Source organism: Diadema setosum, chromosome 21 (genome assembly GCF_964275005.1).
Source record: "Diadema setosum chromosome 21, eeDiaSeto1, whole genome shotgun sequence".
Taxonomy (NCBI): Eukaryota; Metazoa; Echinodermata; class Echinoidea; order Diadematoida; family Diadematidae; genus Diadema; species Diadema setosum.
Window position 1 is genome coordinate 5,448,114 of NC_092705.1, and position 24,669 is coordinate 5,472,782.

Genomic DNA, 24,669 nt, shown 5'->3' on the forward strand with positions numbered 1-24,669 from the left:
TTTCATTTCTGTTTTTAAAAACCAAGTCGAATTTCTTGAGGAAAAACCCTCTGCCATTCTGTCTGCGTGATTTCTACAGGACTTGGTAAGATCAACAAAGACATGGCGTTGAATTATACTTGAACTCCTCTGATTTATCTGAACTCTTGACAATTGCTGCATTGTCAGAACATTACGTACCACGTCCCCTAAGACACAAAATCCCTCCCCTCAGAAACAGCAATAAAAGACTTCGCTGCAATTTTAATGTGACAATTCTGCTGTAGCGTAGCATCAGGGATTAACCCGTTGAGGACAGTTTGATTTCGCTACAACAGGCATTTCCCACACACACCTGCCCAAGTATTCTCGGAACTCGTCCTCAACAAGTTAAGATACAACAGATATTAGAGGGATTATCTAATATCTTATTTTGCTAACAGTTTTTGGACACGACTTACAGACAACTTACAGTAAGGAACATCACGCAGTGTAGTCTTAGTGGGAAGGTCAGCATTACCGCTAACATTCCTGAACTATGTGTTTTACATAATAGCATGGAGAAAAGCAATATTCTCTTTTTAGAACACAACGTAGTGTGTGGAATTGAAGTGGCTTACTTATCATAAAACAGAAAACAAAAGAAAAATTCAAATATGCCTTTTTTTTGGAACTACAAGTATGTCCAATACAGTGTGCACTTGCACACACACGCACACAAATATAATAAATCCTTGCGGATACAAAGAAAGGATTTCTAAAAAAAGAAAAGAAAAGAAAAAAGAAAGGTATATGTAAACTTTGTTACACAACACATGCATTTTAAAGGCTATATATTGCTTACTGGCCAGAATAAAGATTCAATGGGCAATTGAAAGATCAAATGATTTCACATCTTTCACTACCGCTTCTTCTGGCTTCAAGGACACCACCATACACACGATTGATTGGGCCGGGTGGGGGTATGAAGCCATGTTCCTCAACTTTCTTTTGCCTTGATGGCTCCAGCCGATTTTTAAGTCACAGATTCCTTTACAGATTCCAACAGGGCACTCTATCGAGCATTCATGTTTGGGCAGCTGCCGGGGTTACTCGCGTCAGTTACGAGTGTCACAGGGGTCACGTTACCTCGTTCATCTGACTCAAAGAGGCCATCGAGCTCGCCTCGGTCCAAACCCTTCGAGACTGCAGAAAAGCTTCCAATGTTTCTAATGCCTGTATTGCTCACATCAAATGCCTACCCATAATTCAGAACAAAGACCTTACCTTGCTTTATTCCTTTCTTTTTTTCACTTAATATGATTGATGCCTCATGACCTGATTCACAAGGAGGTGAGGTAAAGTTCTGCAGATGCGGCTTGCGTCTGGGCTCTGAATTTTGGAGAGGTCAAGCTCGCGAGGGTCATCACGGGGTCATTGAAGCTCCAGCTTGGCGATCTCAGCCAGCAGCTGCTCTTCCTGAGTCAGCTTTTCCAGCTGATTCTTCTCCAGCTCCTTCCCGCTCGCCTGCTGCTCCTTCAGCTTTTCTATCTGCTTCAGTTTCTGGGGGCAGCAACCAAAGAGGAAAATACAAAAAGAAAAAGAAAAATGCAGAGATGCAGATTATCACATGTGGGTCACAGGCTGGTATAGTCTTTGGGCCCTACAGCAACAGTTTGCTGTGCTTGACTAAACATTAGAAAAAGAGTACACAGGAAATCTATGTACCATAATAATGCTACAATTATTGTCATTTTCATCATTATTCTCAGTATCATCATACTTTTTATAATCATCTGAAGAAACAGTAGCATTATCATCACTACCATCATCATAATATTCATTATCAACCCGTTGAGGACAGACTGATTTTGCTACAATATGCATTTCCCATAGACACTGCCCGAGTATACTCGGGACTCGCCCTCAACGGGTTAATAGTTTTGCTCTCACTTCTACAACCAAAGTAATTGTCATTACCTCCACCACTGGGATTATGTTCATGCTGGCATTTCTGGTCTTGGTTTGCTAGTCGTTTGTCCATCTCTATTTATAGTAACTTTGCGTAAAATGGATTCGGACGAAACTTTTCAAGGAAGGTCAGAAATGGGTCAAGAAACCAAACTAGCATGTTTCTGGTGGTAATCCAGATCATGATCTGCATCCAGGAATCGTCGAATACGGCTCTCAATCAGTACGAAGTTAGGGACAGTTTGTCGAGAACACTGATTTGGAAATGAAAACACCTAAAATGCATTGCGGAGAGAAATGTTGCAGTGGAGTATTTTTCAGTTTGTTTTTCTTCCACAGGACATTAACAAAAAAAAAAAGAAATAATGATGAAAAAGTCAAAAAGTCAAAATAAGTCGTCTGATATTCATTTTGGCAGACTTGGGCTTCACCCTGGTCAAATGTCTAGAAATCACTGCATCACAAGCACATTACAGTTTCTGCCATGAAGGCTCGAAAACAACCACATCCACTCATATGTGAACTCACAGAGTCGAGACCCATCTCACCTTTCTGAGATTCTTGAGTTTCTTCTCTGCCTCAACGTCGGCACCAACTGCTGGAGCTGGGGCTGGGTCCGACAGGATGAAGTTGGCCGTTGCCAGAGCGGCTCGCTGCTCCGCAGATCGCGTGTCCTGTGGTTGGGGGTGTGGATGAACAAAAGTCATATTTCATATACCTCATTTCGTGAATTCTTGATTCTGATTGGATGAAAATTGGGGACATAAATTCTACAATTGTCTTCTGCCCCACAGGACCCAAAGTGTAACATACCGTACCTAACCGCCCCAAAGTACAAAAGGGCCCTCTTTGGGTACATATGCGATCCATATGTTAATTGTTGGCCGGTTCCTGGAGTCTGTAGATCATTAATGTATGTGTGCACCTTTATTGCAAATGCTTGACTTTCATTGCCCGAGAAATGACCCTTCTCCACTGCAATTGCAATGCAAATGTCTATGGCAGCGCTTGATGTATGAAATGACTCATGTCATTGCGATTGACCAGGTAAAATTTCATCTAATTTCATTCAGTATATAAAATCCATCTAGTCTGCTTTAATTACAGACAAATAAGCAGAAAAAAGAAATGAAAGGCACAAAGAAGGAAAGAATGAGAGAAAGGAAAGACACTACAAGCATCATCTCACCATGTTAGCTGAATCCTGCTTTGCCTTCGCCTTGGCCTCCCGCTTCTTCTTGTTCTTCAGAGCCGACTTGGACAGATTCTGGTCTGCAATAGCAACAATGCAGAGAAGATGTAAAAATCATTTCATCTGCCTTGAGCACAGAGCAGGTTGTCTTCTTTGTACACCGTGTAACAAAACTCAAGAAATTTCACAATTTGCAGTTGTTAACTAGTATGGTTTTGCCTTCTTCCCCCTCCCCCCCCCCCCCAAAAAAAAAAAATAGCAACATAAAAGAAAAGTATGTTTACACCACTGAAGTAGAACTTGAACTATAAACAACAGAGAAATTGTGATGAGGGTTTTACCTCCTTTCCTCCTGAAAACAGGCAGCAATTATTTCTTATTTTGTAACCACAGTTCTTGACTGCAAATTCAGTCACTCGCGAAAGTGTCGTAAGGGTCACAATTTGTGTAATACATGGTGTATTCAATTATTGTGTTGCCAATGTGTTTTGACAGCTGTGACCTCTCAAAAGCGGTGAAAAGTAACAAAACTCACATCCATGACACGACTCTGTGCAGGCTTACTTGTGGGTATGAGAACTCTTGTTCTTTATTACGCGCCAAGCATACGTCATAATGTGCGCAGGGACATGAATATTCATAACTTTGAACAGTGTATTTTCAGATATTGACACACTACATTGAGGATGGTACTGTGATGAAGTCGGCAATGGAGGGGATAATTACATTGATGAAAATTGCATTGATGGAAGAGAGGAGGATTATAATGATGATTATGATGATTATAATGACAGAGATGATTCCACTGATGGTGATAACATGAACAATGAAAGTGATAACAGGATGAAAACTGCAATGGCTGTTATGATAATGAATGCTAGTACTAACAATAGTTACGTTCAGACGGTGTTCCTTAACCTCGAGGATACAATGTAGCTATCTTTGAGGATAAGCTCTGGCCCCCTAACTACGATGCACGTTCACACGACGAAGCTTATCCTTGAAGGTAGCTATCCTCAAGGATAGGAAGAGAGAATGTCCCCCCCCCCCCCCCAAGTACACTTATCGACAAATTTCTATCAACAAGTTCTGTCTTACGCTTAACTATGAGTGGGGATCCCCCGCGGCTCGTCGACAGAACGCTAACCCTGTGATATTTAACTACGAGCTTATCCTGGAAGATACATTGTAGCTATCCTCAAGGTTAAAGATTACTGTCTGAACGTACACACTAGTGACACTGATGATGACACAAATAATATGATTATGATAATGATGATGATGATGACGAAAGCATACTTTTTTAAGCACCAATAGCAAATGTGCACTACACAGTTATATAACTTTGATGTTGCAGGCCAAACTTGTCCTAATCTGGCTAATCCATATCCCACTTACTCTGAGCCTGTTGCAAGGCCTGTGGTGGCTCGTCTTCATTCTGTTTGTGGAGACAAAAAAAAAAATGAACACAACTACATTATACTTGAATCTCAGGACAACGTAATGTCACAAGAATAAAAAGACGCAAAACTATGCATAACCAAAACACTTGTATATTTTGTGGCAGGTGATTTGAGGAATGTCGAAATTATACCACATCTTTACAGCATAGAGCAATTGGAAGGTCAACTTTGAATACTTATCTGTGATAAGAGAAAGAATAGAAGAAAAATACACGAGTTCCACCAGACATTTTTCACAAATAATTTTCAGCTACAATCTGTATATGTGAAAGGAGTGCACTCTCATGTTTTCAAGTGGTAAATTCCCAGTCAAACCTGGAATTTTGCATCCCCACCCCCTCCATGCAAAGAACATGAGAGCCATGCTGAATGATTCACCTTTGCAAATTGGCATCACATGAACAAGTGACATCCAAGTCATAGTAATCCACACAAATCACCCACTGTTTACATAGACCGATTGGCAATCGATCTAGTATTAGCGGAATGACGATTTTAATGTCCACTGTTTCGATTCTGTGAGCCATCAAAGACCAATCTTTGATTTCCATCCCATGAGCAAACATTCACGTTTGAAAAACAAAAAAAACAACAAAAAAAAACAAAAAATCCATACAAATACAATTGAATTTTCAAGTATTTGAAACAAAACCAATTAGATTGGACCAAAACATGCTCACATGCATGTTACTGAATACTGAAAAAAGAAAACAAGACAGTAATATGCATCTGCGTACTTCAGAAATGCTGTCGAATTACACTCTGTCATAATGATCACTATGGAGATTTGAACAAGTTTTAAGATTTTGTCCAGTTACTAATGTAGATGTCCAGATAAATACTTCCAAAGCACATACTGGTCTGAACTGATCACTCAGCAGTGACAGCCAAGTGCTAAGTGACTGCACTCTTGTGACAATTACTTGGGGGGGGGGGGGTCAAATTGACAACCTCACCATTTTGCGCATTGATTCCACAATGCCCAAAGATTTTGCAGCCCCATTTCATGACTTTTTTCTTCAAAGTCTCCCGCATATTGTCAGACCAAATTTGCAATATCTGGGTACACCGTTCTGAAGTTATGCAATGTTTTGCATATGCATGTCAGCCCAAAATAAATTGATATAAATTAGATTATTTCAACATTTAATCATTGAAATTGATTAATTCTAACAAAGATAAGCTAGAAAGAGGGTCTGCAACAAATTTTGGCAAAAAAAAAAAAACACAAAAGAAATTAATTTTGATTCTGCTATTTTTTTGCAAGAAAATTGTTTGATGTGTCTTGAGGAATTCTGACCCCCAAAATTAGCAATCCTTCAGCCTTTTCAATGAAGTTACAGGCAAAAATATGACTTCATGCATACATTTGCATAATTAACTAAAAATAGAAAATCAGTAATTTTCTATTGTATAACCATATAATCTTGGAGTTGACATCCAGCTCTATCCTTAGGCAAAAATTTTGCAGCGATCCCACCATCGGTGGCTGAGATCTCCAGAGGGTCAAACTGAACCTCACCCCCCCCCCCCCCCCTGTAAAAACTTGGTCTCAAATAGCCCAGTTAGAATAGGGTTAATCCTTTGCATGCTGTGAGTGTCGGGTGTCACAGAAAACCCCATAGCTTTGGACACGCTGCCAAAAGTCCGTAGAACAGAAAGGGTTATTCACCAATTTGAAGGAAGACGGCTTTCCCCGGGCGCTCGGCGGCCGGTACACCTCCTTGGACGCCTGCGGCTCGCTGGACTGGATGATCGGCGCGGTGGGCTTCGAGATCGGCATGCCCTTGAAGAGCTCTGCTGGCAACGTCTGCCAGGCGACGTCGAAGATGTACGTCTTGTCGTTCGGTGCGACGTACTCATGAAGCAGCGACCCTGACACGTGCCAGATCTTGTACCTTTGTCGGCGAGAGTTGCATGAGAAATTCGGGGGAGAGTTCAGAGCTTGGAATCGTGTTGCAGTTTTTGGCCATCGGGAATTAATTTCAATGTCTGCTGTACATCACAAAAGAGACTCTTTCGGCACAATGCACTACATACTTTGCCATTTACTGTATGTGCCATTGTATCAGAACAATCCCCTCCCAGGACAACTACCCCCCAGTTTATACCGGTTAGTGATAGGGTTAGAGTAAAGATTAGGGTTAGGTTTAAGATTAGGTTATGGATTGGGGGTAGTGTCAGGGGAAGGGTCTGGGATAATTGTCCTAGAATCATGTGCCGTATACATTGTATTTAGTGAGAACAATATTTGCAATTTGGGTCTTTTAAAGACAGTTCTAGGAGTGGTTGAAGAAGGAGGCATCAATATATGTGGTGCGATCAAGCCAAATCAGTGTAAAGGAGGCAAAGTTTGTTCTGAGATATGGACCAAAATATGTTAATTTTATCCATTTGTGTCTGTACTGTACACTCTCATTCAAACTCTCATAACTTCACGATGAAAGGTCATATCGATGTCTGGTTTTCACTTATATGAAGCTAAAAGTACGCTGAAAATTACGATATAGAAAACCCAAAATTGATATTTGCTGACTTTAGACTGATTTTGCTTAATTCCTCTTACCCGTTTCCCACACGTAGCCTTGGCGCGCAGACGGCGGTAGCGTAATGCTGACCATCTGGTGACCAGTGAAACACCGTTGCATCTGCCGCCTGACTCTGGGAGATCATCTTGAGGCTCTTTCGGTCCCAGAATTGCTGAAGTGGAAAAGAGATCACTAATTAACCCTGTCAATGCTATCAGCTAGCACGTCTGTGTGTTTAAGTCTATGGCATTGTGAAGCGTGAATCTTCAGTAGGTTATGGGGGAAGTTTCCCCAAATATACATATGTGGACCAACAAATGCTGCAACATTTGTTTCTAAAACATTGGTGAAGCATGAAATAGGACATTCCGTTCAAAAAATATGAATTTTTAAAGTCTTGGTGGCACCATCGTTGAATGAAAAGACTACGAGTGATGAATGGCACACACAGCAAAGCGTTCAGGTGTATCACAACTGATGAGTCTTTCCGTCTGATGTACCATGGTACTACGTTACCACAGCAACTCAAGACACAGAACAATTTCCTCTCCTGTCCCGATGTGCACATTTTCATACGGTTGCAAATTCTACAGCATCAAACATGATACATGTACATCTCCAACCACATCTCTTTTGGAGGTGGCTTAAGACATGTACCAGAAGAAAACGAAGAAATAACGCTCTACTCACTATGTGACCCCTGAGATTGGCGAATCCTCCGAGAGCGAGAAGTGAGCTGCTGTTAAGGGTATATCCACAATTCTCTCAGTTTTCTGGGGGGGGGGGGGGGAGTTAATAAACAAAATGGCCACATGCAAGGGATTTTCTCCCTCACCACATATAATGTTGTGGACTTGGTTTGCCCATTTTTACAGTATTCCACAAGGCCAATTCTTTTTCATATAGATTTTGTTTGTTTGGTGACTTTATTGAACTTGACCCATCACCACTATCATACTCATGAAAAGAATTGTACATGCACAATACCCCCCCCCCCCACACTCCACATAACATAACCACTGGATTATTACTTGTAGCTCAAGGAACGGCAGTAGAAATGCATCGACAATCTAAACAGGTAACAAGGGTAACCAAGGGTATTAATTTTGGGGCTGAGGCATAAAAAAGTGGGTGGAGCATAAAATATATTATTCAAACATTGACTTGTAATTATACATGCACAAACTATGCCAGTGCCACGTCCACTCCAAACTCCAGTATGAATCAATACTGATAAGCTTAACCCGTTGAGGACGGACCGATTTTGCTACAACACGCACTTCCCACAGACACCTGCCCGAGTATACTCGAGACTCGTACTCAACAGGTTAAAGGGCAGAAATGAAAAAGGATATTGGTTCCTTGTGGGTTGAAGTAGACACAGTTCCTTGGTCCCGTGCCAAAGTCGTAGACGGGCTCACATTTGAGGTTAAACAGCGTTGCCTTCGCGGGCATGACTGAATTGCAATATTCCCTTAAGGAAAATAAGGTACGATCATACCATTCTCTGCAGAATAGCACAATCCAAGCCTTCAGAGCTGCCCTTTGATACAGTTATCTTCACGAGGGTTTCATTTTCGTGAATTTCGTGAATCACAGTTGGACTGCTAATTTAACAACACGTGAAAATGTCACCATGCGTAATAGTGTGCTTATGCAGGTCTCTGTGTCAATTCGCGAAAACAGCATCTTGCGAAAATGTCTGTGACCTTCACATTTGGGAAAATGTCTGTATGTGGAATAACAGTGTATACAGTACTGTATATGCAGGGCTCCGCACTAACATTTATTTTTGGTGGCCCAAAGGCAAACATCCGACCTTTTTTGGTGGCCCGATCAGGCCACCAAATTCTTCATTTCTGAAATTTTGGTGGCCCGACGTGCGTTTTTGGTGGCCCCGGGCCACCGGGCCACCTTTAGTGTCGAGCCCTGGTATATGCATGTACGATATTTTGTACACTGAATGATTGATCTAGTCATATCAGTGTGTGCAAATGATCAGTAAGAATGCTGTGATGTTAAAGTGAGTACAATGTGCAATGGGATTATTCAACATGATACATGTACAACCCCTGCCCCTCGACACCCTATAAATTCCTTTTGCATCTAGAAAAAGCACTTCCAATATCATTAGCTTTGAAGACAATTCTATGCATTTCACTTGGCTGTCTACACTCAGTGACACTGCCATTGGATCACACAAGCCATCCTGACACTTGCATAAGTTTAGTTTCCACACTGCCCTGCATTATGGCATGCAATTGCCTGTTAAGTAATCCCTTTAGTCAAGTTTTGGTCATGTCAAATTTACGAATATCAGGTAGTTCTTGAAATGCGTAATTTTCAGCACATGCATTGTCACGTTAAGTTTAGACCATACTTATGTATTGGTTTCCACTGCATTAACATACTTGCAGTGGTGATCTTTTTTCTCCTTTTTTTTGTTGTTGTCACAAAACTTGTTTCAACTAGTTCACGCATTGGTACATACTGTACACTCATTTACTCTCCTAACACTTAAAGTACTAGTATTGTCTTCTGTGAAACCTGGCAATGAAAAAAAAAAAAATTGTTTATAATGGAATAGTGAACCATGTCAACAACCTGTAATCAGTGATCATGCAAGATTTCTTGCAGCATTATCAGTCTACTCCCTTTCATTTTTTTTTTCTTACTCATTCTTTATTTATCTTTCTCTTAAGTGGAGCTACATTTTTTTTTCACTTAAACCATTTTTTGTACATGCTTTGTCAAACATCAAATTTTTTGAGGATTAAAGTGATACAGGCCATGCTTTCTATTAAGGCCTGTCCACTTTTGTCTTGTCCTAACCTCTGTTTTGTATTAGCTTTTGTTGCTAAAGTATACATTTTGCCTTTCATTTACGTCAAGAAAAAAACAACATCTTATTGTAACGTAGTAATCATTGTACCGTAGTTATATACGTGTTTAAGTTTTTGCAAACACAAAGTGGAAATAAATTCAAATCAATCAACCAATCAATCAACCGATCAGTCAATCAAAACAGTAGCTGCTACTGATGCGTGTGAATGCATGTTATATCTGGAATATCAGTTTCAAACTTGCTGATCAAATAAAGGATACAACCATAGACAACACAGAATTCTGTGGAGTTTGGATTCCAGTCCACACTGTATATCGGCCCCTTCTTGCCTGCAAAGTAAAGAACAAAAATGTGAAACATGCTAGAACCTTGTTCTTACTTCGGGCATGAGAGAAAAGCAAAAAGAGCAAATCCTGCATACATTTAGGCAATGGTCACACACATCAATGCAAAATGAAATATTTCTCCTGCTTTGTGACCTGTAAATGTACGGGGATAGAGCCTTCTCTTCTGTTGCACCACGTCTGTGGAACTCGCTACCAGTCCAGCTTCGGAATTGCAACAGCCTCAATACACTCAAGACTGCACTGAAGACTTATCTTTTCCAGCAACTTTGTGGCCTTTGAATGTTTCTACAGATAAATGGCGCCATACAAATGCTGTTTCATCATCATCATCATCATAAAGGACCGAGAATTGCATTGGTAGCACTATATTGGACGACTAGAGAAATATGAGGAGATTTAACCATAAATCAAAAAAGCAAAAGTGTTGCAAAGTCATATCTATGCTGATACTTAACCCGTTGAGGACGCACTGATTTTGCTACAACACGCATTTCCCATAGACCCCTGCCCGAGTATACTCGGGACTCGTCCTCAACGGGTTAAAAATGTCCAATCTCTCTTTTTTTCCCCCCTTGGTCTACACAGTCAAAAAGGTTCTCACACAGAATGCAGGCATACACAGGTTACTCCCATTATAACAGAGTCCTCATGACCAGCAGTTTTCTTTCGTTGTATCAAAATTTTGTTATAGCCAAAGAGTTAAGTATGTAAAGAAATATAGATGATAATTTTGGAACCTGAATATTTATTTCATTCTTAAGAGAATTTCGTTATAACCATGTTCGTTATAATGGGAGTGCACTGTACTTAAAGGACAAGTTCACCTTCATTAGCATAAGGATTGAGAGAATGCAGCAATATTAGTAGAACACATCAGTGAAAGTTTGAGGAAAATTGGACAATCGATGCAAATGTTATGAATTTTAAAACTTTTGTGTTGGAACCGCTGGATGAGGAGACTACTAAGGCTCATGATGTCATATGAGTACAACAGTATAAAGAAAATGTGAAGAAAATTCAACATACAATTGTATTTTCATTTTTTTTTTGCATAATAAAAGAGCACTTGACTTGCCTCTTTCTAAAGGCAGTGGAAATAATAGTACCCATAACATATGTTAGTAACGAGTCAAGGGAATGTGTACTTTTTTCAAAAGATGAAATTTTGTGAAATTCTCTTTATATTTCCCTTATATTGTTGTACACATGTGACATCATACACTGCAGTAGTCTTCTCATCCAGTGGTGACTGCACAAAAACTTCAAAAATCCATAACTTTTGAACGGATTGTCCGATTTTCCTCAAACTTTCAATGATGTGTTCTACTAATATTGCTACATTCTCTCAATCCTTATGTTAATGAAGGTGAACTTGTCCTTTAACATCTTCATGCCAAATCCATTTGTCACTGGGCTTTACTTGCGCCCACTGGATTATCACCCAGTATCCTCATTTTCATAATGTCTGAAATGTGATGATGACCAAAGACGGTAACATTTGATGGTATTTTATTTCCATGGAAATGAAAATCTGTCTGAAAAAAAGTAACCAAAACACAAAACAACAATGAAACTGGTTCTAACAAGATCTGGGCTGGGCAACAAAAGGAATATCGGAATGCTCGTTCACACCTTTCCCCATGCCAGCCGACTTTTTGCAATCTCACTTACCGAAGGAGACGTTGGAGCTGTCTCCCGTAACGGAGAGGAAGTGCAGCGATGTTTCGCCGTAGTACGAACTGCCCGTGGAATCCACCTCCTGCGTCGCCACCACCAAGACCGCCGATCCTGTGATGAGAGAGATTCAAATGCGGATGGGATGTTGATGGGAAGTGATTCCTGGAACCTAATTAGAGTTTTGCCTGGTTATGGTGCTTTTTTTTTTTTCCTCTTTTTTTTTTGCAATCTTTTCCAAACCTTGCTGTATACGTTTTTCCACCAAAAAAAAAAAAAAAAAAACACCCCATAATTCCCATGGCTTACACGTACATGAGCAATTTAGGTCAAAATGTTAATTTTGTACATAAATTTGCATAATCACTAAATTATTGATTAAGAATGAAAGGATTCCGGAAAGCCAATTCTAGTCTTGTAGATCACAACAGCAAGTCTGTTTCCATATAATTCATACAGGCAAATGGAAAATTTTTTAGAATTTCATTTTTTGGGGGGGTCATAAATACGGTTGTAAAGAATGGTCTGAAATAGAACAAAAGGCATCAAGGAGAAAAAGAAAAAAATTCTTGAAAGCTCGCCATGCAATGAGAAAAGAGAAATGGGATAACCAAACACATTGAATTTGGGGAAGATGGAAGCCCATTCCCCTGTACTCTGAAAGTCACCAGAGTTCTGATCTAGAACCTAAGTTTTGACCTACATTGTACTGATGAATTTTGTATTAAAGGCATGTTTATATGGGCACACAGTTACACAGTTGGGATAGGTATGTGGGTCACTTCAGGGTCACTCCGTTAATACCTTTATGGTTCCACAGCATCTCCACCTTGTCTGCCTTGTAGAAACTCTTGTTGGCCAACATGGACCCCGGACCATCGAATTTTGGATATTGGAACAGACGGACAGCATGCGGTGCTCCCTGACGGACAGAACAAATGCATGGAGCATCACGTTCATCAAAGATTTGAAATCTGCATGTTTCATGAATGTTCCCGAATCCATGTGTTTGTATGTAAATGTATGAAGTAAGTTTTTATATTTCTTCTACGGTCATGTGAAGACTAGACAACCCTGTAACAATCTTACAAGAAAGATGATCGCCAAAATGATAATGACGCCATCAATCATACAATTTTTTAGATTGTTATTCCTGTTCATGTCATTGTAACAGAAATAGTAACAATGATAATAATAATCCATATGTTTTCACGTTTTAATCATAATTACTACTATCATCATCATTAATATAATAATCATTAATGACAGATTGTCACACAGTAAACTAAGCTTTACACACAAAAATTTCATTAACTCTCTTTTTTCACAATCTTTTTTTTTTTTGCAGAGACAGAACTTATCAACTTAGGAGGACATGCAAAAAATATATTACTCTTATCATATACCAAGAGAAAAACTAAAATGTGTGACTTTTTGTGTACAAACGAAATGGAAAGCTGCTCAACACCTACCTCACCCAGCGTCGCCAATTTGTCTGACTCTCTAAACTTTATTGGTTTATCACTTTTTTCCTGTGTGTGTCTCATTTTTCCCCCAAATTTTCACTGATCTACAAAACTTTTCTGATTTTTCTGTTTTTATATGACGCAATGCTCATATCAGGATGGTATTGCCCTCTAAGCTTCCCAGAAGTCAGAGGATTTCCACGACCTCTCACCTTATTGCCTGGTATATGGGCCGCCACGTGAGGGGGTGATCCAGCCTTGGACATCTGGCACATGACTTTGGGCAGGTGTAACCTGTTGACGATTTTTCCTGATGGATCCAAGGAGTAAGAGATGAATGGACATCCAGCTTGAATTACACTTTGTGGCAAGACAGGCATTTTTGTTTTTCTGATTAGTTTTGTTTTTAGCTGAAAGATTTACCTGAACACAGTTTTTTCCTTCTTTTGGCATGGTAAACAGCTTTCATATCATAGTCAAACTTATGAGAAGTGACATGATGCATGCTATGAGGATACAGTCAACACTCGAAACAATAATTTGATCATTGGTATGATATACAAATATCTGATGATTTTGTTGTGGCAAATCAATCATTTTAAGCAAAGTGAGAATAAAACATGAGACTTCTTATCTATCATGCGAAAAAGATGACTGAGATTCTCAAACAATCTCCTTTTTTTATGACAAAAATAAAACATTAAAGTGTTTCATAAAGACACAAAGTAAATGTGAGGGTGAGAGAGAGGAGGAAGATTAGAAATTAAGTCCATATGAAAAATTTAAAAGACGATTGTCAGTTCCCCCACATTTCAAACATTTTATCACTCTGTGCTTCCTTTGTGAGGATAGTGGCAACAGTTACTTGATGTAGGACATAAAAACGAATGCTCACCATAATCTCTGTTTTCAAAGAAGTGAATCTCGCTGTTGGCTTGGACAGCACATATCCTCTCATCATTGGTCCACTGTGGCTGCCTATGGGAATAGCAGGTTACTCTTAAATATCATTTCATTAATATCTGATCATCATTTACTATAATCAATATGTTTAAAAACATGCTACTGTTCATTTCAGCTTCAGAATGATCGAAGTTCTAATATCATATTTACAAATACTAAAGGAAATGTTCACTGTTAAAATAACCAAATTTTTGTAAAGTGTTTCCTATTTTCAGCAGATTTATAGAGTCCAGCCAGTTCTATTTGATCTTTCTCTATGCGGTGTAATTCAACGGTATCAATTTCACAATTTTTGCAGCAAAATAGCCCCAGGCCTTGATGAGTCAAAATCTCCTTTAACTAGGGTCATGCCATCAAAGCAATTATTGCTCTTTCTGAGGACCTCATCATCACTTTAACCCTTACACTGTCAGGAAACTAAACCTTGAACTGGGTCAGGAGGGCCACTGTGGGTAATATACGGCATCTGAAGATGAACACGCCCAACAGGAATCAAACTAAAATATTCTACAATGTTTTTAGCATTCACATAACTCTGCCACTGCCCTACATTATTTCCCCATTTTTCATCTTTCATCACATACATCTTTCAGAAATCTTGTTTGGTACCATGAAACTGATGAAATACAATGTGGACACCATTGTGCCACAAGTTTGGCCTTTACAACAGACCCTGCATTCACATTAGACCCTGCGTTGCAGGGACAGTTCACCAGAGATTTCATCCTTTTTAAGACTGACTGTCCACACCACTTATCTCAACTGTCCCTGAGCTGCATGGGCAATCGGGGCTTGGGGCAAGCTCTGCCACTTGAAACCAGACATTGTGCATGCGCACATTTGATGAATACAGCTGGACGCTATTAATTGCACCCCAAGGTCACTCTCCCCTCCAAATCTTGTCCCCAGACCCAACATGCTTTGCGGAAACGGGAGGACAATTCCCAGTGAGTGTTCACATTATGGTTTTCGAGGAGAAAGTCCCACAGTGCGGGACTTTTCCCACATTGCCGGGACTAATGAGAACACCAGAACGGAGTCAATCGATGTAACACATCCCAGTGGGCAGAGTGTAATGTCTCACTCTCTGGACTCAAGGCTCACTGCAGATGGGGAATCAAGGAGCTTACCATGCATCATGTTGACGTAGAATATATGACTTCACGCATCTTCCAGTCGCAATGTCCCATACATTCACATTGGGGTTAGGTCCGGTCATCTCAGGAGTGACTGCATGTATTCAAAATGTGTGACAGACAGTGAGATGAATTTGAAGGAATATTATCAGAATGACATGAATGCTACAATGTGACTCTCAAGGTTTCCAAACACTGAACAGCATCTGACTTGACACTAAGGACAAGTTTAAAGTGTAATTTGACACCAAGGACAGGGTTTAAAGAGGTAATCTACACTATGGACAGGTTTAAAATGTCCTTCTTCACTAAAGACAGGTTTATGGTGAAATTCTAATCTAGGGACAGATTTTAAGCGTAAAATTATTCTACACCATGTTCAAGTTGATATTAATATAACAGGAGTTGATTTACACTAAAAGAATGGTTCAAAGTTTCATAAAATTTGGTACCGGTATAAAAGATAAGAGAGTTACAGAATTTCAGAATTTACAAGTTGTCTATGACTAGTGACATTAGTCATAACCATATTCACAAGTTCGGGGAAAGATGTCATTAACTCACAACTCTTACAGTGCTAATGCATAAAAATATCATAATACATCTTTAATTAAATGTGCATTTGGCAACTACAACCCTTTCCCCATAACAGCCACCAATACAATGTTATCAAAACGCGACAAAACTTTTCTCGGTGAAGGATACAAGTCTTCGTTTTTTTGGCATCAAATCAAACAGAGAAATGATGTGATGATTTGTGTACAGGTCATTGGGAAACTTGTGAGGCAATGACATCATCAACAAGTCACCTAATTCACATAGGTGGTTGAGACTTATATTTCTGTGTCATGCGCAAAGAGGTTACATATTGCTAGCACAAGAGTGGTGACTCATAATATGCCCTGTACAATTGCTCTGTGAACTTGTGTAGCAAGGTATGCCATTACTAAGTGGAGTATGTCTCTGGAAAAGGTAGTAAAGGTAGTAAAAAGTGGTCAAGCAAAACTACTCAGTCAAAATTTTCATTGGTTTTGTAATCAGAAAAGTAATTCATCAATTGGCATTACATGTAACAAAATGATATTCAGACTAAAGTGTCATGTACCTGATCTCATAACTCAAGTGTTTGTTATCTTAATCATACTAAGGGATATCGCCAACTGATATCTAGAAGGAAACTCTCAAAACTGAATTGAACTGAAAATGAATGAAAACGAACAAACAAAAATGCAAGAAGATGCTTAGATTAACAAATGGAAATATGTGTATCTGCACTCACCGTAGTAGACCTCCCATGTAGCTAGATATTTGCCAGTTGGGGAAAATGCCAGTGATGACGTCTTGGGGCGATCCACCTGCAGTAAGGTTTCACAGTTTGGGAGCTGCATCACAAATACACTGAAAAAGAGATAAATAGATAAATAGATAGATAGATAGATAGATAGATAGATAGATAGATAGATAAGATAGATAGACAGATAGATGGATGGATAGATAGATAGATAGATAGATAGATAGATAGACAGATAGATGGACAGATAGATAGATAGATAGATAGATGGATGGATAGATAGATAGATAGATAGATAGACAGATAGATGGACAGATAGATAGATAGATAGATAGATAGAGATAGATAGACATTAGAAAGATAATAACACTGAAATCATTTACACTCCCACATCATTGGCTGTCATATGTCACACTGGTAATAGACTAAATTCAGGATTAATTTTCTACATGGGTCCAAATCTTATTGTAGTGCTGCAGACAACACAATACAGGCTATGTTCTGTTTACTTTTGTAAAGGTTCCCTGTAACCTAGTTTGACAATTTGATATTGAATGAGAAATGAAGTGCTAACGATGAAGTTAATAAAATTAAACATTTGAAGAAAATTCAGCAACTTTATACTATAATCATTCAACTCTGCAGTATATTCATATGTATCTATATACATATTCTTCTTTTTTTCAAGTACATTACTGAGCATCAGCACATCTGCAATATTCTTGAATTTGCTTGTTTAGCTTGGATCACTTATCAGTGGTCTGAACATCAATGCTCTTTACTACGCGCAGACATTCAAACATAATCTTGACAGACTCATTCTCTGCGCATGTCACATTAACATCTATGAAACACAAAAATTACTGTTCATTTCTCTTCCCTTGGGTATAAACATATAGAAGCGTAATGATTAAAAAAAAATTAAAATATGGAAGATGATGTTGATAAGTTAGTCAAGGTCAGGAAAGACAGTACCTGTAGCAGAGGTAACATACCTTTGACCATTGCAGTATGCAAACTGCCTGCCCTTTGGGCCGAAGACCATTACATTACATTTGGCATCCCTGCAACAGAAAAGTAAAATAAAAAGTCAAGGGTATTTGACACACAAAAAAAAAGGACAAAGGGCATTTTAAATGCAAAAAATATGTTTTATAAGGATTTCTCATTTTGACTTAATGTTGCAAATTTGTTTTTATTTCAAGTATGAAAATAAAAGGTTAGAATCAGACCATAAATGAGACCAGAAATTGACAATGATACTTTGCTCGAACCAGATCATAACATAGAGATCTCGCATGATACTTCACTTATGTTCTGTAAGCATGAAATAGCATACTGTAAAAGTGGATATTTTCGCGGGACTAATTTTTCGCGCTAGGCCGGGTCAGAAGAGTTTCGCGTGTTTTTAATTCCGCGGGATCAAGACATCACGCACAGAAACGTATGGCAAGCAAAAATATTCGCGTGTTTTTATTTTCGCGCTAGTTTCTGGTTGCGCGAAATGCGCGAAAATTTCAACACCGCGAAAATTTCCACTTTTACAGTATGTTGTAAACTTTTCATCTGTTGATATGTGGGTAAATGTAAAAAGAACAGATATTCTGATTTCTGCATTTTGCCACAAGTCATACCATACCAGATATTACAAACAACAATTCAAAAGTCAGCAAAAGTAAAACCATGTGAAATTTGTCTGACTCGAATCAGCATTAAAACTAAACTGCATGAAATTTCTTAATGTACAGTAAGTTAGCATCTAAACAGTATAGACAAATTCTTCTCAAAAATTCTTTTCAGATATGGAGTGTGCATGATCAGGAGGATGCTCCCCTCACCTTCCAAATGTTTCATTGAAGGCAAATGATGGAGGGCCTTCTATCATGAAGACACCTTCTGTTCCCCTCACTGCAAAGAAACAAATAAAGACAAAGAGACGACCAGATACATTAAAGGCAAAGAAACACACTGGCACACAAAGAGATTGAAACATTATATAAATTTGTGACTCTGAGAGTTAATTAAAGTAGGATCATTACAGCTCAGAATTCTTCAGTGATGCTATGTCCTACGTGTATGAATTGAAATTGTTTTTCACAGGCATCTCTTAAGACTGGTGCATACGAGATAGCTACAAGGAGAAAGATCCAGTAGCATGGGGATTCATGGGTGGCCCGATTCATTCGCAGACCACCGAGGTACATTTGAAAACCAGCCTTACCATTCGGCATTCCATGGTATCTATCCCCACGGCCATGCTACAGTGCTGCTGCCTACAACTGGGTCTTTTAACAAGCACCAGGGGTGAGACTGTTTGTTAAAAAGTGCATGAGAGTTTTGGAGGACTCTTTGTACTGTGGACTCACAGAATCTCATCAACTTATATCACAAAGTGTAAGATAAAGACTCGTCTCGAGGTCACTAGATCTGTTTACTTTTATTTTTAAACAACTCTTTTATTCTATTCAGTAAGGCTGCCTTCTTTTAAACAGGATCAGGAGCATCTGCATATGTGTGGGTCTACCATCTTTACTAGTCATTAAAATTTACTAAATTCTACTTTGTGATTCACTGATTAGGTTTTACGATTCTGTATGCTACTGGCAAGCACCCTGAACATCGTCATTGAGAGTAACTCACTCAACAAGATGCAAACCTTTGTGGCCTATCTAGATGCAGCAAAGGCCCTGTATACCGTATGGCACAATGGCCTGCTACTATAAAAGTTCTTCAAAGCAGGTGTTCTTCATGGAAGCCTCTGGCCGCTCATGAAGAATCTGTACGAAGGCCTGACAGCCAAGGTCTGGTGGAATGGCAGAACAAGCGAATCCTTTCGTGTGAGGCAGGGTGTCAGACAAGGCGGAATCCTATCCCCCTGCTCGACCTGGTATACATCAATATTAATGGTCTAATCACAAGATTCCGGGACTCAGGGCTTGGGTCTTCCGTACACTCTATCTACACTGGTACACTGGTTCTGGCAGATGATGTTGCTCATGTACTGTAGCAACGTTAGCAGATGAGCTGAACAGCATGCTCCAGATAGTGTATGAATAGTCCACTAATAAGTGGAGATACACTATCAATGCTGCCAAGAGTGCCGTCATCATCACTGGACAAGGACCTCAGACAACACACCTGTGGCAGTTTGGATCAGATACAATACCACAGGTAGACAAACACCCCCACCTTGGTATCATCCGTTCTACTGGTAACCATGACCCAAGTCCTAAGATGATCTCCACGGCCAACAAGACTCTGTACGCACTTACAGGACTAGGAACCTTCCACATGGGACTCACACCAACTGTCATAGCATCCCTGTAAGAGTAATTCTGCCTACCGCGTGTGACATATGATACGGATCTGATGCAACGTACCTCACAAAGGCTGCTATGAATAGCCTAGACAAGGCCCAGGAGACCCTATTCAAAACCCTGCTAGGACTCCCTCGTTCCACAGCCAACGAATCTGTTCAAATATTGACTGGGCTTCCCAATGTTTTTGACAAGATAGCCATACTTCAGCTCAGGCTGCTCGGGAAGCTGATCGCACTAACACCTAGCAGCTACTGTCTGTTCCAGCACATGCTGTGTCATCACCCAGACTCCAAAACAGCCAAAGCCTTCAAGACCCTTCTTCACCAAGACAATCTATCACCCTTAGAAGATGTCATGAATATGCCCACCACTTTTCAGCAGTGGAATAGGATCACCAGTGCAGCAGTCCTGGGCCATAGAGAAGACAAATCCAAAGAGGCAATGGTCACCAAGTCCATACTTCACCTCCTTAGTTCCTTGGACCCCCTCAGGGTACTACCCTTCTCCCCGCCCGCCCGGCTCGACTCGCATTCACTTCGACAGGCAATACCAGTTAAGTGTCAGCTGCTCTGTGGAGACTATCCTACTAACAACCGTCTCACCTTGCTTGGGAAGCAACAGAATACCAGATGCCCCTGTCATTCTAAAGATGAGACCATCACACATCTCCTTGGGGAATGCGTGCTGTAAACTTATGCCAAGGTCAAGGAGAGGAAGACATACACTTGTAGTTGTATAACTTGTACCAGTACATCTCGCACCTGCCAGAAAGAATACAGAAACTGCTCTCCCAGAGGCCCCTAGACAAGCAAGCCACACTCACTGCCAGCCTAAACAGTACTCATCGGAACAAGTGACCCCAATATTTCCCAGGAAGAATTTGCATTTCTCCACATCAACTCTCTTCGTTTCCTTGCTGATAGGATATGCATGTGATTCGCTCATCTATGAGTATGACATTGTAACCTGTACACATCTGCTGCTTGATCTGTAGAAGGTCTAGGGTAAGGGCACCAGTATTCGGTCAGCCCCCGGTATTCGGTCACTTATCACTTAGTCACCAGCCAGTAAGTTCAACTGTCACAACACACGCAAATCACATTAATTCACATACTTGCACACTCATTCACAACAGGAAACTCCCTTAGCCCCCTCCAAAAATCCATCCAAAATCCCAAATTTTACCGTCAAAAGTGCAGAATCGGTGCTACTTTCCAAAAGCGCGCGCGGATAAGGCCCAGTTTTAAGAGTACGGGTCGCCGGAAAAGCGCTAAAAATTGAGAAATACGCCATTCTCTCGCGGGATTTTTCGCTTATCTCAAGCTTGGAGTGTAATGGTATCCTCAAAAACGCAAAAGAAAAACAAAATTTCCGTACGTGCCGATACAGTGTCCCAATGTACAAGGGTTCAATGCAAGTGCCGAGGCCCCAGTATTCAGTCACCAACGGTCGCTGCAGCATCCCCGATGCAATTTTGCGCCAACAAGGTAGCGTGCGAGCGCATTTTTCAGCTGCCTTGAACACGCATTAACTTTGAACGCGCACACTGCGTGACCAAATACTGGTGCCGGTGACCGTATACTGGGGAATTTTCAAGGTGAAATATTTCGGGATTTTGTGCAATTCTGTGAGATATTTAACAAAATGAAAGTTGAGATTTAAGAAATTTGATATATTTCACATACATTGCTGTAGATATGATGTAAGTATGTATTATTTTAGTTTGAAAAATATTGCAAAAAAGCTTAAGACTAAGTGACCGAATACTGGGGATGTTACCCTACTAGTCTACTAGAGTAACTGCGTCAGTAAGCGGCCATGCAGCCGTTCGCGGCAGGTACAACCTAAACGGTAATATACAGCTAAACACAGCATTGCACTGTTATGCACTTGTCAATGTAATGACGCACCCCACTACCCCCGGACATGGGTGCGTCATGGTCATTTTTTGACTGACCACACGGGGTTTTTGACGGACACCACAGTCACTTTTTTGACGGACAAAACGCTGCAAGTGACGAACACCACAGTCACTTTTTTGACGGACAACACGTTGAAAGTGACGCACACCTCGGTCACTTTTTTGACGGACATCCTCGGTACATTTGACACACCCCCGAAAATACTGAAACGATTTTTGCATACGTTTTATTCAAGCAATTTCATTTTGTTTTGGTTCGTAAACATAATTTGTAAAAGTTTCTGCAAGTTTCCCTTACCCTGGCCCTGTAAGCACTGTACCGTCATTCACCGTACATCACGCTGCTGCTACGATATTCCGTACAGTAGTATGTATTCTGTGCATGCAATCCATACATGACAATCACATGTGTGCAGATGCGCTGTATGTGCGCGGCCATTGCTAGTCCGGTGGATGCATACTGCAGCGCAGGTACACACCACGCCACGGCATTCCCGTGAGTACCTATACACAGCCCAGTCGCTGTATGTAGAGATTCGCACAGCGTACTAAAAACAGCGTCGCGCGCGTCTCGTCGGGCTAATCCCGCGAGCAAAAAATGGCATGCGGCAGGCAGTTTCTTCTGCTGCCGCTTCTTTTACTGTCAAAAATTCGCCTTTGTCACCACAGAACATTATTTAGACGCACATTGTATTGGAATATAGGCCTAAACGAACTTTCTTCGATAGCAATGTGTGTTGGTGTTGCATCGCAATATGCAATAGGCACTAAGTGTTCGACAGTAAGGTTGAAATTGTTACATCGCTAAACAGTCCCTGGTTTGAGATTGAGTACGGTATGCGTGATTTCATGGGTTTGTTGGATAGAAAATGTGAGGAGAAAGGATGGCTTTTGAATTATTTGCTTGCCAGATTCTGGCAAGCATTTTTCCCTCTTATTCCAAAACGCTTCCCGACTTTGATTTTCACTTGCCGCGGGAAAATGCTCACTGTAATTTCACTCGCGGTACGTGTGTTACGGTACTGGTAGCGGGCAAAAATGCGTGCAGTTTTCCATAGGCTATAGCCATGTGACGCACCCCTCGGTTCAGAGTAATGCGTGTTATTTTCCATAGCCAAGTGACGTACCATGACGCACCCCTCGGTCAAAAATTTGACCGACAATGATGGGATTTTGACGCACCCCTCGGTCAAAATTTTGACGGACAAAGCTGGTAAAATGACGAACACCTGGGTCACAAATTTGACGGACCAAACGAGGAAATGACGCACCCATGTCCGGGGGTAGTGGGGTGAGTCATTACATTGACAAGTGCATTACATGCACACTACACATATACTAACACACTAGCAATCAACAAAAACCAACCGATAAAAAGGGCACGATCTCTGACGAAAGTGAAATTTTCTCACCTAAATGACAACATATCGCATCCAAAATGAAATTTTCGGTACTTCTTAACATAACAGCTAAGAAACAATGGTCCAAGAAACTGGATTTTTTGTCGTTTTCTTGATGTTCATGGATTTTGAAAACATATCCTCACGTAAAATAGAATTTTTGCGAGCCGATGTGGGCAGCCATTTTTTTCAGAAAGTGGATGTTATCATCGAAAAAAAATGAGAAAAACACGAGAAAGACATCAACAACACCGCAAGAATTGCGATCTTGTTTGCGGCCAATGCAAGTGCGCACGCTATTTTCACATGCTTTCGCAATGGGAATTGGCGCTTACGCAATGTTCACGAGACATGTAAAGGCGTTCAGCTAAAGATCGCGGAGCACGCGCGTATTGCATAGGGATTGTACATCGTGCCGCAAGCAGAAATACTACGTCGCATATCGCCCTTATCGGCGAAAATTGTGCAGGGTTTTGCCCTCGTAAATCATGAAAACTGCGTTGGTCAGCGGTAAATTTCTTTCATGAAAACAATTGCGTTAATGAATAATCTTGTCTATGATATATGAAATGGTTGAAAATAATTTGCCTGATTTGTTTACAAGTTGGAAAAACCCTTAACAATGCTTAAACTGCCGCAAACGGGATATTTTACTCTAGTAATACTGTTTATTTGTTTTGATCTTGTCTTGGGCATCTCTCCTGCTGACTTTGCAGTTGTTTATTGATATTGTGTTGATTCCTGTCTGTTACCTCTGGCTTGACCCCTGACCACATTAGTACATGACAATCAGTGTATCGCTAAAATTTCGGCGAATCTACGGCAGTTCTGCAGGACTGAGTGGAGGAAGTCAACAAAAGAAGAAGAAGATACACTGCCGACTTCATTTTAAGTTAATGGGACTAGACTATTCTACACTACACACAGCTAAGGAGCGCTGGCCGGCCGAGACAGAGATTCTGTAAAGTAAATGTATTTACAGAATAAAACGATTCAAAGTATGTTACTGGGCAAATCATACAAACCGGCAAGTTGGGGGCAAGGAACACTTTGAGAAGAAGCCATATTTCCTCGCGTCTCTATCTGCAGCTCTCTGCGAATCAGCAACAGCGCAACCTCGCTTGGGTGACTTCACACGTGTGACATGGCATTTGTGTGAACAGTTTGCAGTCGTAGTCGCGTCGAGTCGCAGTC

At 40.4% G+C, this 24,669-nt stretch overlaps 1 protein-coding gene across 1 annotated transcript; it reads right to left on the minus strand.

Moving 5' to 3' along the window:
* Positions 1-831: 831 nt before the first annotated feature.
* On the minus strand, positions 832-24,573 carry LOC140244513 (eukaryotic translation initiation factor 2A-like). The gene is made up of 18 exons (XM_072324143.1): positions 24,501-24,573; positions 18,673-18,742; positions 17,830-17,898; positions 16,823-16,941; positions 15,538-15,637; positions 14,340-14,422; positions 13,657-13,754; positions 12,783-12,900; positions 11,976-12,092; positions 10,218-10,286; positions 8,468-8,569; positions 7,803-7,843; positions 7,151-7,284; positions 6,257-6,482; positions 4,520-4,559; positions 3,119-3,201; positions 2,478-2,603; positions 832-1,521 (listed from the first exon to the last, which is right to left on the minus strand). Exons 1-18 carry the CDS (start codon positions 24,538-24,540, stop codon positions 1,393-1,395), a joined length of 1,764 nt encoding a protein of 587 aa, XP_072180244.1. The 5' UTR covers positions 24,541-24,573; the 3' UTR covers positions 832-1,392.
* Between the last annotated feature and the right edge of the window lie 96 nt (positions 24,574-24,669).